The sequence below is a fragment of the Arachis stenosperma genome, chromosome 9 (assembly GCF_014773155.1).
Source record: "Arachis stenosperma cultivar V10309 chromosome 9, arast.V10309.gnm1.PFL2, whole genome shotgun sequence".
Taxonomy (NCBI): Eukaryota; Viridiplantae; Streptophyta; class Magnoliopsida; order Fabales; family Fabaceae; genus Arachis; species Arachis stenosperma.
In genome coordinates this window covers 75,042,931-75,061,025 of record NC_080385.1, presented here as the reverse complement: position 1 = coordinate 75,061,025, position 18,095 = coordinate 75,042,931, and the positions used below count along the sequence as shown (strand labels likewise).

The 18,095-nt window shown below is 34.9% G+C and overlaps 1 protein-coding gene across 11 annotated transcripts in view; it reads left to right on the top strand.

Moving 5' to 3' along the window:
* Window positions 1–16,895, top strand: part of LOC130950732 (sister chromatid cohesion protein PDS5 homolog B) — a 31,981-nt gene extending 15,086 nt beyond the window's left edge. Inside the window, exons 18-29 of one of the 11 annotated variants that reach the window (XM_057879294.1) lie at window positions 764–900; window positions 1,285–1,402; window positions 2,655–2,789; window positions 5,368–5,558; window positions 5,659–5,806; window positions 5,903–6,016; window positions 6,147–6,251; window positions 6,348–6,797; window positions 8,210–8,259; window positions 14,712–14,811; window positions 16,493–16,563; window positions 16,674–16,895. In XM_057879294.1, coding sequence (XP_057735277.1) covers window positions 764–900; window positions 1,285–1,402; window positions 2,655–2,789; window positions 5,368–5,558; window positions 5,659–5,806; window positions 5,903–6,016; window positions 6,147–6,251; window positions 6,348–6,797; window positions 8,210–8,259; window positions 14,712–14,799 — 1,536 coding nt within the window. In that variant the 3' untranslated portion in view covers window positions 14,800–14,811; window positions 16,493–16,563; window positions 16,674–16,895. Of the gene's footprint in view, window positions 1–763; window positions 901–1,284; window positions 1,403–2,654; window positions 2,790–5,367; window positions 5,559–5,658; window positions 5,814–5,902; window positions 6,017–6,146; window positions 6,252–6,347; window positions 6,798–8,209; window positions 8,484–10,848; window positions 11,788–12,148; window positions 12,410–14,711; window positions 14,812–16,492; window positions 16,564–16,673 lie in introns of those variants that run through there. The other 10 variants (XM_057879295.1, XM_057879293.1, XM_057879301.1 and 7 more) reach the window with 10 other exon arrangements.
* The last annotated feature ends 1,200 nt before the right edge of the window (window positions 16,896–18,095 follow it).

The following is an 18,095-nucleotide window of genomic DNA, read 5'->3' as shown; positions in this document are numbered from 1 at the left end:
ACACTTCATATATTCCGTCTTAGCGTGACTTTTGCACAAATCATGTACTTCAAAATCTTGTCTCTACAATTGTAGCTTCTCGTTGAAATCTTTCCACAATTCTCCTATAAGGATGACATCATCTTTAAAAAGCATGCGCCATTCTTGGATATGCTTAGTAAGCACTTCTAAATCTAGTGTGAAAAGGTATGGGCTTAAAGTTGACAATTGGTGTAATCTTACACGAATTCCCTCTGTCACACAACCTTGGGTTCTCATGCTTGTTTAACCCTATCGTATATGTCCTTAATTGCACCAATATATGCAATCCTTACTCCCTTCTTTTCCAAAACCTTCTCCAATACATCGCCATCATTCTCCTTCACAATCCTTACTCCCTCTTTTTTTTCCTTTGGTCATTTCTGTTTTGTACTTTGGTTTGTTTATCCTCATTGCTATCTAACATTTTTCTGAATTGATATACTCCATACAAGTAGCTTAACGGGCACTCCACACCTGTTAGGCTGCCTTTTATGTTCTTGGAGATTAATGTGAACTGCCAACATGACGAGTATGGTTGATTTGGTAAAACACCTTGTGTTTGAGTAAGGGCGTAACTGGTATAATTTATTGTACAAAAAGAGAAGGTTTTGTGGTTCAGTGGTATCCTATAGGATTATGGATGTATAGCATACCGGGACAGGTGGAGAACAACCTAATTGAGTGCATTGTATTTCTTCCATAATGACTGTAATTTTCACAACTATTTTTTCTTTTTGGGCAGATTTATGGACTTAAAACCCTGGTAAAGAGTTATTTACCTTATCAAGCAGGCCATATCAAACGCAATATTAAGTTTTTGTTGGATATTTTGTCAACAATGCTATACAACAATTTTGATATGACTGATACAGGCTCATGGTATGGATTTTAAAGTAATTTACTAACTTGCTTATTCTTTTTTTCCAAGTTTTGTGTACTAAGTAAAATGTTGTTGCTTTAGGTGAATACTTTATGCATAATCTGTTTGATTCTCAGCTGCTTCCTTTAGAGTGAGAGTTGCATGCTAAAGATATTGTAATTAGAGAACTTCTAAATTATATGTTGAACACAATTTATAGCAAACTATGGTTTGTAGAAGACTTTATAAGCTATGCTTTTCTAAGTTATTATGATATTAATAACTGAACTCATATGTTAAAACAATTTATCTTCCATTTTCTGTATCTGACCATATATTGCATTGAATTATTTAATTTCTCGGGTCAAACTTGATTTGGAAATGTTATTCTATGTTACCCACAGCGAAAATGACATGTCTCGTATCAGATTAGCTGCAGCAAAGGCAGTTCTTCGGCTTTCTAGGAAGTGGGATTTGCATATTACTCCAGAAATTTTTCGCTGTACTATTTTGATTGGAAAGGTTTGTTTTTCTGTAACATCTGAATTTAAAATAATTCTTCACTCAAGAAATGTAGATTGACTAACCACTTATATACTATTTCCCAATTGAAATACAAGCAAAGAAATGTGGTGGTTGAAAAACCAGAAAAGGGATGGAAAACAGAAAAGAACCCTATGCTCTAGATACTATGTTTAGACAATGATTTAATGTGAATAGCTTGAGGTATTTGAACTCCTCAGCTCATATATTTATATACACTAATTAATCATTACAATACCTACTAAAGATAAAACACAATTATTCATAATTGATTCTAATCTAACCTAATTGACACTAACAGCACCTAACAACTAATTGACTGAATTATCTGAATATGATATCAACAGATGTAATCAAGAACACCAAGAGGATTGCTGATTCTAAGGACACTTTTGGATTTTGCAAAGAGTGGATGTCCAAAGAATGAATGTTAATGTATTGTTAGACACTATAAGAATTCGAGATAGGAAAATTGTTTTTTTTTTTTTTTTTGGGGGGGGGGGGGGGGCATAAATGATTAAGAGCATGATGCACACACCTTCAACGACAAATGCTTTGACAATGTTTTATGGGTAGGATTGGACTCCTAACATCTATGCAAAGCTCATTATCTTTATGGAAGACTTTCCCTCTTATATATGTCGACATAAGAGCTGTTACCTACCTTCTTGGAAATCTTTTGAAGGTAGTATAGAATAGAATTTAATTTCTAGGGTTCTGAATCAAAGTAGTCAATAGCAGGATATAGGATATAGATAATAGTGTTGACTGATTTATTTCATGGGACCACACGTGATTAATATAGCATTAGTTATCTGTATTCAGAACTCTGCATGTATGAGTACCCTTACGACTTTTCAAGACAACCATTGAGCCAAAGAATTGTTGAGTCACACGGCTTTTTACCCCTCTTATTTTCCTTAACAGTATTAACTTATCTACTCTCCTTTATAAGTTAGGTAATATTATATCATTCAGCATTTAATCTATAGATTGTTTCTGAACTAGGATAATTGGCATACCACAGATGCAGTTAAGAATATTTAGTCTCTAGAGTATTAAAAAGAATATATGATGTAAGGAATAAAGCAAATTTAGTTCTAATTTCTATTGAGTTTTTCTTATATATGGCTCTTTAAATTATCAATATTTTACTAGTTCTCATTTGGTTCATTAGTCAATACCACATTTTTTATTTGTTGTGTTTTCTGGTGTCTACTTCATATTCCAGGACTCCTCGCCTTTTGTTAGGAGAACATTTCTTGCCAAAATCCACAAGTTGTTGAAGGAGCGTAAACTACCTATTAGATTCACGTGTGCATTTGCATTTGGAGTGACAGATGGCATTGAGGATGTCCGATATCATGTATGTTAATTTCTCTGTCTATTATGCATGTGCCTGTTGCTTTTATATATTTTTTAATTCGTTTTTAATGCAGTATTTTCATTAGATATTTGGACCATAACATTACCATCATAAATTAAAGAAAAGTAAGCTGAACAAGTAGTTATAATGGTACGAGCTCTATTGCTCGAGTTATCAACTCGCCAACTTGCTACCTCTGAAGCATATTATGAAGAAAACTAGTTTTGTTTGAAAGCTAGGTTTGTATAGTTTATTGTCACCAAAAAGATTCTCAACCAATGTTTGTGGAGTTATGCTCGGTTTAACTTTGTTGCCTAGAGCAGAGTGGTCTTCGGGCACAGCTGACTTCCCACCCTCATAACTCCTTCCACAAAACTTGGAATGAGATGGGACCAATTGTAGTGGAGAGCTCGGTCTTTCTAGTTTGATATCAACAATAACCCAAAACACATTCAAACATAAAATTATACGATTCTTCATGTAATTCTAAGCTATTAAAGGTAAAGAAATTAAAATAAATTAATATATCATGTAGATTTTATTAAAATATTAATAATGATATATGCATGTATATAGAGAGAAAAAAAAAATACTCCAGTGAAAAAAAAATACTCCTAGTGTAAATGTTACACCATTAAATAACTTTTTTCTTCATTTTTTGAAAACCTAGCCATTGGATTAAAAGCTTATATATTATCTCGAGAAAATTTCATGTGAATCCAAAATTGTTTATTATACTGTTTATATACTTGAAAATCAACGTAATATATTTGTTTAAAACATGCATAAATAAAGGTTCTTCGATGATTTTCACTTTGTCATTCATTGGTTGGATTGATAAGATATATATTCTATAAAAAGTTACGAGCGGTGAAAGTTTGTCTAAATTGATACTAGTGTCATATGATTCCAACTCATGTATGCCATGCATGCATGCCATGCTGGTTCGGTCAGGGTGGCTTCGCCCTAAACCTGAATAGATATGCAACATGATCTGCTCAACAACCAGCCTGCTCGACTGTGGATCAGGATTGAACCCACCCCAGTTGTGATTGAATGGATTGGGTTCCTGTGGATTTGGTTAGTGCAGCCACCCTTATCAACTCCTCACCCTATGACAACTCGCTCCAAAGCCCTTCCACGTATTACTGCCTTACGTACACTCAACCAACTCTTGCAATTTAAGCTTTGACCTTGCCTCAGCGATTCACTGACCTCACAGCAGAACTGTTGTCACTGCAGTCATTGCTGGTAGAGTCGAAGGTTCCTATTCACAAATTTGTCGTGTAATGTGTGGTACTCTGATATTGTCCCAAAAACTAGGCTTACACTCTTGCTCTAAAGGAGTTAAACTAAGCCTATTCTTTGCTCAAGAGAAGGTTATGCAGGCAAGGTCCCTGATGTGCATATTCCAACAGATGAGCAACCTGCAGATCTTCTCACTGAGGCTGTCTCAAAGGTTAAGTTCCTATGACTCTAAGGCTAGTTTCCTAGCTTGGATCCGCAGCAGATTAGATCTCAATAGTAGTTTAGCAGGGACGGCTGTGATTGAGGCGGCGTAACTGAGTAAATGAGAACAGTTAGTAATAGGTAGTCACAGACTAAACCAACCTGCTGCTAACAGCTCATGGGTTCCACGCTATGTATTGACTAAATTACCCTCTTGTTTTTTTCACTTGAAAGTTGAAACACACACACACACAACCTGCTGCTAACAGCTCATGGGTTCCACACTATGTATTGACTAAATTACCCTCTTGTATTTTTCACTTGAACTGCAAGATCTCTCTCTCTCTCTCTCTCTCTCTCTTATTTAAGGAAAAACTACTAAAAGCTTGATATTAAGGGAGAAAAAAACACTCTCCTTAAATACAATATCAAGCATCCATACTACTCGATGGGGGACTTTGGGCACCCCATAATGTCCAAGTCCCTATATAATATATATATATATATATATATATATATATATATATATATATATATATATATATATATATATATACATCCTTGCCTATTGCCATCTGAGGTAGATGCTCAACCACTACTTGAAGCCTGGGTACAAACTTGTCCTAGACCCTCTACCTGAGTTGCTGTTTTCTCTGGCTATTATTGGATCTGGCATCCACTCCTTCGATGACAGTTGCCTGTCCTCTTGAGCCTTACCTTCCCATTTGTACTTCATAAGATGTGCATTCTAGATTGTATAGGTAGGCCCCCATGCCTGTCCATGGTGATCTTGATGAAGTATACATGAAGCAACCTTGCTTATGTAAAAGATGCTAACCTTTGACCTCACCTCAGTGATTTGCTGACCTCCATCTGAAATATTTTCTTTATAAACAATCTTTGTTCTTTGTGTAGTAAAATTTCCACTGTGATTTAGCGGTTTGGTGTTTGATATGGGGGTGATGCTTTTCACTCCTTGTTTATTTCATCTTTGTTCTTCATGAGGTTACATCTTTTTTATTGTATTTCTAATTAATACTTTTGTTCATAATGTTAGTTATTAATGTCAGTTTGATTATGGGTTGTATCTTTCTGCTACATGATGATTACTGATACTTCTTTTTTGTAGAGCTATAAATATATTGCAGAATTTATTAAGGATTATGGTCTTGTCACTCGTAAACAACAAAGTTCTGCTGCGCATGGAGCAGTTGCACATCCTGCATACATGGTCGTCTATTTGATTCATGTCCTTGCTCAGAATAGTGACTTTCCACTGGAAGGTTGTCGGAATGAAAAATTATATGCTGACTTTTGTAGGTAATATTGTTGTTCTTGTTCAATATCATGTTTAAAGCTTTACAGTTTATGGGATATGAATGACTTCTAAAACCTGCAATACATGTGGATTATTGTGTAGTCCGCTCTTCTTTGTCCTGCAGGCATTTACCAATGCCAGTATAGTTGATGGTGACCTGGATATTGTAAATGATGCTGTCTTGCATCTATTTAGTATTTTTCGGGCAATCAGAAAAGCTGAAGATGCCATTGATCCCCAGACCACTACTGTAAAATGTTCTTAAGATTTCCGTTATTAGCGTACTTAATTTTTCATCTTTGTTGTATCTTGTATATAGGGTTTAATTGAGTTCTGTGAAATGCAGAAGCTGCACATTCTAGCTGAATTTGGGATGTTTGCTTTAAATGCAATTAATCGTGGTGCAATATCAGTATCACAAGCTCCTGGGCAGATTTTGCTTCCTTCCTCATTTTATAAAGTGAGTTTTTCTAAGAATAGCGCAGGTTTTTAGGTGGCTGGTTTAATCTGTATTTATTTTACCTTTTGTTTATGCCATCTAATTTCTAGTTTTATTCGGACAATCTTTGTTTTTCGATGTGATATGTTAGTTACAGGGCAATTCAAAATGTTCAGAGTCATTTTGCGAGGAAGGTTTTCTATGTAGTCTCTTTGCCACACTTAAACGTTGTACCCCTCAGGCATTTGCTCAGAAGGTTCGTGCTTATTCATTACACCACAAATATTTTGTATTTCTTTTTTTGCTGATGGCATTTATTTTTCATATTGTTGCTTGATCTCTCTATTACCAGCCACTTACTAAGCTTGGTCGCAAGGGGCAAGAGGCTTTCCCCAAGTCTAATACCAAAATTTCCAGGGTTCTAGATTTGACAGCTAGCAAAATGGACAATTTATCAGTGAGAGCAATAACAAATGCTAAATCTGTGAGGCAAGATTCACCCCCACGGAAAAGGAGTAAACATGTGCTTTCTTCTAATTGTGGATCAACTGGTTTGCATGAATCAATGGAGAAGCAAAACAAAATTGCAACCAAAAACTGTGAAAAGACTTCAGGGACAAACATGCTCTTGCCTTGTGATTCTATGAGCGGGAAGGGTTGTCAGCCAGAATTACATTTGGTATCCCGAAGATCTAAAAGAGCTGCTGCTTGTACATTAGAAATTGTTCCTGCAAGTTGCAAACATACTGTTCAACATTTCAAATGCCCTGAAACCCACCTCAAAGATTCCTGTGGCGTAAAGGTTGGTGGGAAATTCATTGAATCTTAATATCTGGCTCTATTTTATGTCCATCTATAAGTTGTATTAGTGTATGTCAAGAAGTCAGATCAAGGCAATGCCATTTCTGTAGCTGGGGCTGATTGTCTCTGGGCATGTATCTATGTGTAGCAACTCTAGTTAGATATATAATCATTTATTGCTTCTGCCTAATTAAAACTTTTAGAAGAGATGATTTCATGACATAATATAAAAGCTTCTATGAGCAAAAGGTCTAGAGTTTGATTCTTGTATCCCCATTTTTCTAAATAAAGATAGAAAAATGTTACTTCACAATTCAAGCCCAAAAGAGGGTTTTACGTGAGGGAACGTGTAGATATTTAATAATTGAAGTTGGTTTATGAGAACTCTACTCTGCTGGTTCAACTCGGATCAATCCAGTCTAACTGTCAGGCTCTTAAACAGTTTGTTAAGTGTTAAATGTGATAGCTGTCTGCTGCACATAGAATCTGTTTCTACTTCTGTAACTATAAGTTGTTAGTAGATTCTGACTAGCTCTCCTTCTGACACTTTTCTCAGCTATCTTCTTTGGAGCTAAAACTGATTGGTTTTTAATGTCAAATTTTTCAATCTCTTTTTCTTTGGATCTTATTTTAGGATGATACTTAGGTTGGAAATGTCCCCTTTCCAATCCTTTCTCAAGTATCTTCCTTTCATAAAGCAGCTATTTGACGTTGTACTCATCATGTAATTGTTGGAATTTATTCTTATACATGAGCTATAATGGTACAAGTTATTGAATTATATCATGTTTGTCCCTCAAGTCATACCTTTTAGTTCTTTGTTCCATCATCCAGATGATGGGAAATAGGATATGCATACCATAAGATTCAATCAAGTTGGGCTTATATGATAGAGGAGTGCTTCAAGTGTTGTTCTTGATAGGAAAGTGTTCATCTAGGCATATTTAAAACACTTCTTCTGTAAAACTTGTAAGTAGATATGGGTAGAGGAAGACCAATAAAAACAGTTGACATATTTAAAATATCATAAATTGTGACAGCTTGTCTATAGGCATCATTTATGACAGGATCCAATGGGGTCATGTTCAAAATGTGAACCATATACTTGAGCCTGACTAAAAATTGGGACTGAACTAACTGACATTAGGCATATCCCTCGCGAACTCCTATTCAATGAAAATAGCAAGCTGTATTTGTTTCTAGTACGGTTTCTTATTAGATCATTAGTGAATACCTTATACCCAATCCTCTTTTTGGTTTAGAAGACAGCCAAGGTTTTTGTATCCCTTGTTTTGAGATTCAACTTGATCTTTATTTCTGTAATTTAGACTTTTTGTATTGTATGTTTCTAAGCACATTTCTTGTGGAAACAAGTCTAACGAATGTCATTTGACTTTTTTTTTTTTTGTGTAGAAGCAAGATATACTGGCAGATGTTTCAAATAAAAAGAGTTTCTCCCAGTGGTGAGTTTCAGTCAACAGTTTCTTACTGTCTAGTCTTTTCGCTCATTGTTTCCAAATGTAATTGAGTTCAAATTTTATTAGATAGTGCCCAAAAAAATAACTAATGCTCCTTTTTAACACTATATTTCTTTGGGGGATATCTATCTATGTCATTGTTTAAAACATGAAAAGTTAAAAAAGTATGAATGAAGAGAGTCTAAAATGGCTAAAAGACACTGATATCATCTTTTTCTTCTCAGGATAAATGACTAATTCCTAAAATGATTTAACTCTCGGTTACTCTCCCAAAAATTCTTGCCTAAGTTAATCATTTGGTGTATCTTGAATGATGAATTCAATTGTGTTGCTTACTTGCTTGTTCTCACCTTAATTTTTCTGGATGAGTATTCCTTTGCTTAATTATCACACTGGATAATTGATGTTCCTCTCTAAACATGTAGCATGTATGTTTTCTTATTCTCAAAAGTGCATTTGGATAAACATATGCACATTTAATATGTCTTGCATGTCTGTCATTGGTTAATTGCTTATATACAGTGGCACTATCTGTCCATATTTCTTTTTGGTTAATGCACACACCTTCAATAGACAGATTTTCTGACAAACATGTCTTATGGGATATAACTAGATGCCTAGCATCTATTTGGTGTAAAGCTCATGATCATTGTAGAGGGTTTTCACTCTCCGACATGTAGAGAGATTGGAAAGCTACGCTTATAAATTCGACATTTTTTAACAAGGATTCCTTCCATTTGGTAATAGACTGAACTAATATATTGACGGCATAGTCTCTCATGTATAGCATACAAGCTCTAGTGACAGCTAGGTGCTAACTAAGCAAACAGTTAGCAACTAACTAAGCAATCAGTTACCTTCCATTTACTGGTTATGTATACTATTAAGATCTTTGAGATTAACGAAGAAAATAATAAAAGAGTAACTCAACAAATGAGAGAAAGAATATTACTCTTATATGATGTTTACATGACAGAAATACTAGCATCTATTTATAATAATAGTAAAGCCCTAATATTAGCAAGGAAATAAATCTAGAGAATAATGATAAATAACAATGTTAATCTTAAGAAGCCATATTCTTCTATATGATATGACTCTATCGTAATTGCTAACACTCTCCCTAGAGCTTGACCATATAGATAATATAATATGCACCAATCTTGAAACCTTAATAACTTATAGGAGATATTATTTGATATGATTACCAAGAAACTTTTCTCTGGAAGCAAAAGTTGCTTTTGTCTGCACTTTTCTTGGTGTTGCATCCATCTGTCATTGGCAACAATATCAATTAGATGTCAAGAATGCCTTCCTTCATGGATTCCTTGACTAGAAGTGTACATGCAGCAGCCCACCTGGGTTTATTGCTTATTGTTCTTCCCAAACGTGCAATGCATTTATTTGGTATTTTATGTAGATGTAGTCATTACAAATAATAGTAATGAAGGGATAACTTAGTTAAAGAAACATCTATATCAACAGTTTCACTTAGGATTTGGGAAAACTAAAAGACTTCCTTGGTATTGAGGTGGATCAATCTAAAAGTGGTATTGCTTTATCACAAAGAAAATATGCCCTTATATTGGAAGAAACAGATATGATGAATTGAGAATCTGTCGATAGCCAATTGATCCTAGTGGCAAATTGTTGCCTGATCAACGAGAATATTTTCCTGATCCGGGGAGATATCAGAGACTTGTAGGGAAGCAGAACTATCTCACCAATACTAGACTAGATATCTCGTACCCTATTAGTGTAGTGAGTCAGTTTATGTAGTTCTCTTTGCATTGATCATTGGGATGCTGTAATGCATATTATGAAGTATATTGAAAAAGCCCCTGGACAAGGACTATTATACATATATAAAGGTCGGTATTGTGATCCAGATTGGCAAGATTCTCCTATTGATAAATGGTCTCCCTAGAGGTATTGTGTTCTTCTTGGTGGCAATCTTATATCTTGGAAAAGTCAGAAACAAAGTTGCGTTGCTCGATCAAAGCACAGAGACTGAGTATTGCATCATTCCATTAGTGGCTTGTGAGTAATTTGGGTTAAACAATTACTTTCAAAATTGATGTTTGGAACAATTATATAAATGAAGTTATATTACGATAATTAAGCAGCATTCCTGAACTTCACATTGCCTCATTGCCTTTGATCTAGTATTCCATGAGAGAATTAAACACCTGGAGGTTGATCTCATTTCATAAGGTAGAATGTTTTATCTAAAGAAATTGTTAGAGTTTGTTAATTCCAATTATCCGTGGGCCTATATTCTTCCAAAGTCTCTTAGAGGTCGTCGTGATAACTACATTTGTAACAAGCTTGGTGCATATGATGTATGTGCGCCAACATGAGGGGGAATGTTGATATTAAAGTAAAGTTTCTTAATGTATCATTTAGGATCAATTAGGAATAATTAACTTCTTTATTATACATTGTAATTATGATGAATGATACTTCAGTGTTTATAAAACCCAAAAGCTGAGAAGGTTTCTTCTCAAGCATTGACATACTAATCGCCTCTTGAACAATGTTGTAAGTGATTGACTTGAACAAAATGATTAAAAGCAGCATTGCAGTGGTGGTTGGATCAAAGAGAAAAGGACAGATTTAGAGAGAGCATGGTGAGATGAGCACTGAGGAAGCAGCAGCAGTAGGCCGCACAAAGCCAGGGATAAGAATGGAAATGCTGATAATGCAGAAGATGACAAGTGATGTGATGAAGAGAACAATACCAGATCTGCAAAGAGGACAGGCTCAAATATGATGGTGTGATCACTGATTAGTGGCGGAAAGCCAAGGCTAGTGGACTGGGTTGGGTGGCACTGAAGAAGAGAAGTCCAATGGTGTGTTCACTGATTGGTGATGGCGACAGTTCGGGAATAGTATGGACGGGCATGGCAGTGGAAGAAAATATCCATGGATACTGGTGATATGCTGGCATGCTGCCAGAAGAGATGCACAACAAAGAGGACGAAGGTTTTTAGCTCTGTTTTAGCACTCAACTGAGAACGTTGAGAACTGGTGACAGCGGAAGGATCTCAGTGAGTTTAAGGAGGATATCATGGTTTTGATACGATGCTAATATCCATGATTAACTAGGAAAATAATAAAGAATAACTCATCAAATGAGGGAGAATATATTATTCTTATGTGATATGTAACATGAGAGGAATAGCTTCTATTTATAAAAAAAAAAAAAGTCTTGTCCCACTAGGTGTGGTCGACTACATGGATCAAATGATATTATTGGGTTCTATTATGTATCATGTCTGCAAAGAGACTGTTTACAGGTAGATCTCGTTTGACCACTTCATGGATAGTTTTCTGAGGTCTTTCTTTGTCTTTTATACTTTGTCCATTTTCCATCTCATCTACTCTTTTGAATAGGTGTTTTGTTAGTTTTCTTCTCACATGTTCAAACCACCTAAGATGCGATTCTACCATCTTTTCCACAATAAGTGCTATTCCAATTTTTTTATATTTTCGTTCTTTATTCTATCCAATGGTGTATGACTATTCATCTATCCCAATATCATCTTTGCCACACTTAATTTATGTTCGTGCTCTTCTGCGGATGCTTAACATTCTGTGGATAGCAGTGCGATAGAATTTATTATTAAGTTTTAAAGGCACCTTTTTGTCACATATACAACTAGACGTGTTCTGCCATTTTGACTAATCTGTTTATCTTATGATTTACATCCTGTTTAATCTCTCCATCATATTGTATGATGCACACAAGATATATAAAATTTTTAAATTTTCGTAGTATGTTTTCTCTAATCTTTACATTTGTATTAGAGTTTCTCCTTCGGTGGCCGAACTTACATTCTATATATTCCGTCTTGCTACGGTTTATGTGCAGACCATACACTTATAGAGCTTCTCTCCATACATAAGGACGATATCATCAACAAAAAGCATATATCATGGCACAGGCTCTTGGCTATGCTCTGTGAATACTTTTAAAACTAATGTGAAAAGGTATAAATTTAAGGATGATCCTTGGTGTAATTCTATACCAATGAAAAATTTCTGTCACACCACCTTGAATTTTCACACTAGTTGTAATCACATCATACATGTCTTTAATTGTACGAATATATGCGATTTTTATTTTCTTCCTTTCCAAAACCTTTCATATGACCTCCTTTGGCACCTTATCATATGTTTTTTCTACATCAATAAAAATCATATGTAGATCCCTTTTATTATTACGATACCTCCATCATCCTTCTTAACAGGTATATCGCTTTAGTGGTGGATCTGCTTAGCATAAAACCAAATTGGTTCTGTTACTTGTGTCTCGTCTTAGCCTCCATTCTATCATCCTTGTTCATAACCTCATGGTATGACTCATGAGTTTGATCCTTCTATAGGTTTTGCAATTTTGTATATCCTGTTATTTTTGTAGATAGGTACCAAGATGCTCTTTCTCTACTCCTGTCATCTTTTTTTACTTTAAAAACTCATTAAAAAGTTTGGTTAATCAATTGATGCCTCTTTCCAAAGCTCTTCCAAACTTCAATCGGAATATTATTGGGTCCTACTGTCCTACCATTTTTAATCTGCTTTAAAAGCCTCTTTTATCTCCACGTCTCGAATCCTTCGATAGTATTCGAAGTTTGTATCTTCTTCCCTCGTGCATAATTGACCAAGGTTCGGAAGGGTCTTCTGTCCTTCATTAAACAACTCGTAGAAGTAGCTCTTCTACCTTTCATTGATCTTTTTCTCGAGTCAAAGCTTCTCTGTCTTTATCCTTTATACACCTGATCCAAGTCTCTCATTCTTTTTTCACCGCTCTTTGCGATTTTATATATACATTTTTCTCCTTTCTTTGTGTCTAAAGACTGGTAGAGACCCTAATATGTAATTGCTTTACTTCACTTTTGTCTCTTTCGTAGTCGCCTTATATTTTTTTCAATTATCTGCATTGCGGCATAAATACCACTTCTTTAAATACTCCTTTTTTGCTTTTATTTTTTCTTATACACTCGCTTTCCATAAATAAGACTCATTGTCTCTTGGTCCTATCTCTTTAGAATCACTAGAACTTTTTTTATTGCTGTTCTTCTAATAACTTCTGCTATCTCCATCCACATCTCCTCTGCGCTTCTATCCCCATCCTACTTTGCTTCTTCTCCTACTTGTTTTAGGAAGCTTCTTTGTTTCTCACCTTTTATCTGCCACTACTTTGTCCTTGGTTTTTCGTATAATGTATTTTTCTCAACTTGTACTCGACGCGAAAATTCATGACGAGCATCTTATGTTGTTTGTTAAACTCTCTCTCAGAATAATTTTACAATTAATGCAAAATTTTTAGTCGACTCTCCTCAATAAGAAGTCGATTTGAGAGCTTGTCATGCCACTCCTATAGATTATAAGATGTTCATCTCTCTTTTTAAAACATGTATTTGCGATGAGAAGGTCAAAGATTGAGGAAAAATTCAAAATAGTTTTACCCTGGTATGAACCACCCCGAAACCATAGCCTTCGTGAATACTTTCATACCAGTCACTTCTTTTCTAACATGGTCATTTAAATCTCCTAAAAAAATCTTATCTCTTGAAGGTATGTCTTGGATTAAATTCTCTAGATCCTCCCAAAACTTTATTTTGTGTTGTTCGTCCGAACCCACTTGTAGTGTATAGACGCTAATCACATGAAAATATTTTCTTGCACCACAAGTTTGATAAAAGATAACCGATTTTCCGCTCTCTTGTCATCTACTACGACCTTCTTCCACTGCTTATCTGCGATAATACCTATTCCATTTCTAGTCTTCATCTTTTTTGTATACCAAAGTTTGAACCTGGAAGTATCCAACTTCCTAGCCTTCATATCGACTTATTTTGTTTCTTATAGGTACATGATGTTAATCATTCTTCTTGTCATGGTATCCACCATGTCTTTGGATTTTCCTGATAGAGTACCTATGTTTCATGTTCCAAATTTTAACATTTTGTTGCTCCGACCTTTATCTTTTTCTTTGTAAACTAGTTTATTTACCTTCGTCCGTTCACGAAAACGCGGAAACCCTTGCCCATTTAACACTACACCTGGGCACTAATGCAGCAGCTCTTGCTCATTTGACACTATACGCGAGGCATACAGCGCGTTACTTCCGAGCAACAACCTAGTTTTAGCGCAATAACATCTTTGATTCATATCATGAAGATTTGACCGAGTTTTTTATGTTGGCTGTCAATCTTCCTCCTTTATTCGGGTTTGGGACTGGCTGTGTACTGCAGGTGTAACATAGGTGGAGTTAATGATGATGATGATGATGATGATGATGATGATATTTGGCACTCATATATAATATGATTCTATCCTGGTTTCTAGCATCTACATTTGTAACTCCTCATCATACATCACATTATTTGCACTTTTGAATCATGTTTAACATGTCATTTTTATTATTACAGTGATCCTATCGAACATTCTTCTCTCAGTAGTCTAAAGGAAACCGTTGTTACAACAGGAGGTCTAACTGCCAATGAAAAAGGTTACTAAATCAGGAGAATGGTGAGTTATCCAGAAACCAGCAATTGGTATACATTGTTATGTGGTAGTGCAGGAGCCCAAAAAAGATATTTCAATTACTGTTTTCTTGGTTGATAATTTTGTTTGCCTAAGTGTTCCCATCTGCTTTCAGTTCTTTGTGGTAAACTCTATTTGGAAGGTTTATTTGCTAGAAAGCACAGGCAGGCCAACTTAGTGGCTTATTCTTTTTTTTTTTATAAGGGGCTTGAAAAGGAGCAATCACGTGGTAACCGACAACCAAAAGCCAACCCAGCTCTCTTTGCCCCTTTCAACTGACAACTAATACGAGTCCTGTGTGAAGGAATATTGCTTAATTTTTAGAGAGAAATTGTCTGATTTTTTATATTCAAATGATACATTAAAACAGGAATAAATAGAAGACAACATGGTACCAGGTAAGCTGTTAAATCTCCTTAATCCCAGTAAAAGTTGTCAACAGAAAGAGATATATTAGGACATAGCATCCCTGATAACACTATAAGCTTGACCTGAGAAACAAGGAAATAAAACCTTTGAAAGGATGTTTAAATAAATATTAACAAATCAAATATTCAAACTCCCCTTCAAATGGAGAAATCAAATTTTTGCCACTTTTGAGATCAGCAATGGTGTTAATCAGTGCATCCACTTGACAAGACAAAATGGAATTATTCACATGCTTAGTTCACTCATGATGAACGAGAGATTTTCAATACTGTTTGCAGCTAAGTTATCTCTAAATACTTTGATGGTTTGAAGGGTTTCTTATTTCTTCCGGTAAGTCCTTTTCCTGGTATTTTTGTAAAAGATTAATATTGAGTTGGAAATAAGAATAAATAGAGAGAAAGAAAGAGAAGGGGAGAGCCTGGTGCAAAGCATTCTGTATTACCGAAGTCCGGAGAAGGGTCGCACCCACAGAAAGTTCCAAGAGTAGAAGAAATACTTCATATAATAAACATTCTGTATTGGCCATTGGGTAATGATGCTAAAGCATATTAAGGTCTCACATGCTATATATCTACAAAAATTTGATGTGACCTTCATAAATCTAGTAGTCTTCAAGATAACTTCATAAGACTTCCCCCTTGTGTCATTGATAATTATACTTGTTTCCCTTGTTTGAAAATTTATTGAGTTTCCTTTATAATTGAAATAGATAAACAAAATACATAAAATTTTCTTTTCTGTTCCTATAGGTAACTGCTACGGCAGTCATGGACTCATGGTTAATATTGAGTTTATGGGTGGCTCATTTTAGCCGATCCGTCATTTGTTCACACTTTCTTTTCCCCTTATATTTCCTGTTTGGGTTTATTTGTGTATGCCATTTTACTCCTCAGGCCCTGTTAAGTTGTTTAAGTATGAGTTTTTTGTTGGGACTTTTTTTGTATGAAGGACTGGCAGGGAAATATCATAGAGAATGTAGGAAGGTGCTTGAATTTTATATATAAACTTTTTTTTAAATAAAGTTTTCTAGGAATGTCAAAAAGTAGAAGGGAACAAGTGTTTGACATATTTTAGTGAGGTTAGTGTAATTTCCCCATCAAAATGACCCAATTTACCTGAAAAGAAAAACTCAGACTGCAAACCAATCATGCTGCAAAGTTAGCTCTCTAATAGTGTTTTCTGCTAGTCATTGATACATCAGAATGTTCAGTTAATGATGCAGAAATTTTTTCTGCAGGCAGCCTGATTAGAAGTGGAAAATGTAAGGAAAAATTAGCATCGCAAAATGTGACTACCAATGTATGTGCTGTAAGTTTTGACCTTGTGTTACAATAAAAATCAACTTGCACTGTATGTTCTTTACTCTTTGCTCATACGGTTATTGTTAGACTTATTGAAGTTTGGTTGTTCATTTTCAGGTCCGTAGAACAAGACGGAGAGTATAAATATAATGCTATGTGGACATTATATAGTTCATGTAATGGCACTTTTTAGGATTCATGCTTTGCTCATTGCAATATTCGCTTTTAATTAACCACCTGCCCAAGTTCTGTAAATTGTATTGGCTTGATAGTGGAATATAGCAGTCACATACACCACTCTAGCTCATATATCAAGAGTTCATAATGCAAAACAAAAATCGATTTTTGGCGTAAACTTTTACTACTATAATAATATATATGGATGCATCTTAGGTACTTCATGGTGTATAGTTATCTAGTGATTTTAGCCATTGATTTTAATTATAAAATTATCATAAAATATATACGTGATTAAAAACAATGGCTAAAATCATTAGATTACCATATAACATAGAGCACCTACATACTGTAAAACAATAATATATATATATATATATATATATATATATATTATTGTTTTACAGTATGTATAGTATTTCATTTTTGTTTTTTAGTCCAAGTATTATATAGCAATTCTCCTTACTCGCATCCTTTAGAGGCTCACATTAATGTATCTCTAGAAAAGAAGCCGAGTGACAATGCCAATAGTGAAATCAGATGAGGCATAATGGTCTTCCTCCACGTCACAACTACAGTGTGTTTCTTTTTTGGAAGACAACAAAAATACACAAAACTAGCACAAATGATTACAATCACTTAGTAATAGATAGGATTTTTTTTAAATAAATAAAATAATTTTATTTGTCAAAGTATACCATTTGCAATTTTTTAAGCAAAATGCATGGTACCTTTTATTCTGTTTATAGTATAAACGAAATAAGAGTATACGCGTTTCATTTACACTGTAAATGAGATATCGTACAAAACGACGAGGCCGTATCATGTTTGTATACGTGGTTTGTAATGGTTCTATCTCGTTTACAGTAAAAACAAGATACGTGTACTTTTATTTCGTTTACATTGTAAACGAGATAAGAGTGGTAAATGCCTATATATATGTATTTTTTTTGCAACGCTTTTCTAGTCCTTATCACATCCATTTCTACAACTTTTTTCCCCACTTTTACCCATTTCTAATCAAATTTTTGAGTTATTGAGATTATGGTGCGCTTCGATGCACACGATGCGGACATCAACCAACTGAGCGTGAGATAGTACATTGTTGGAGCAGTCGACTTTGAGGTTAGTGTTTTTTGTTTATGTTTATGTTAAAGCATACATGTGTAGCCATACTTAGGGTACTTTTATAGAAGTAGTATGCAGTATATGATATATGCTCGGGAGGATAATTGAGACATTTTAAGGCAAAAGGGCAGAATGAAAATTTTACACTTCCAGAGGGCCCCATCCTAGAGCACGTGCAAAGAAGGCTAAGGAGAGCTTTGGAAACTTGGAAACACTTATACATGAGGAGTTACA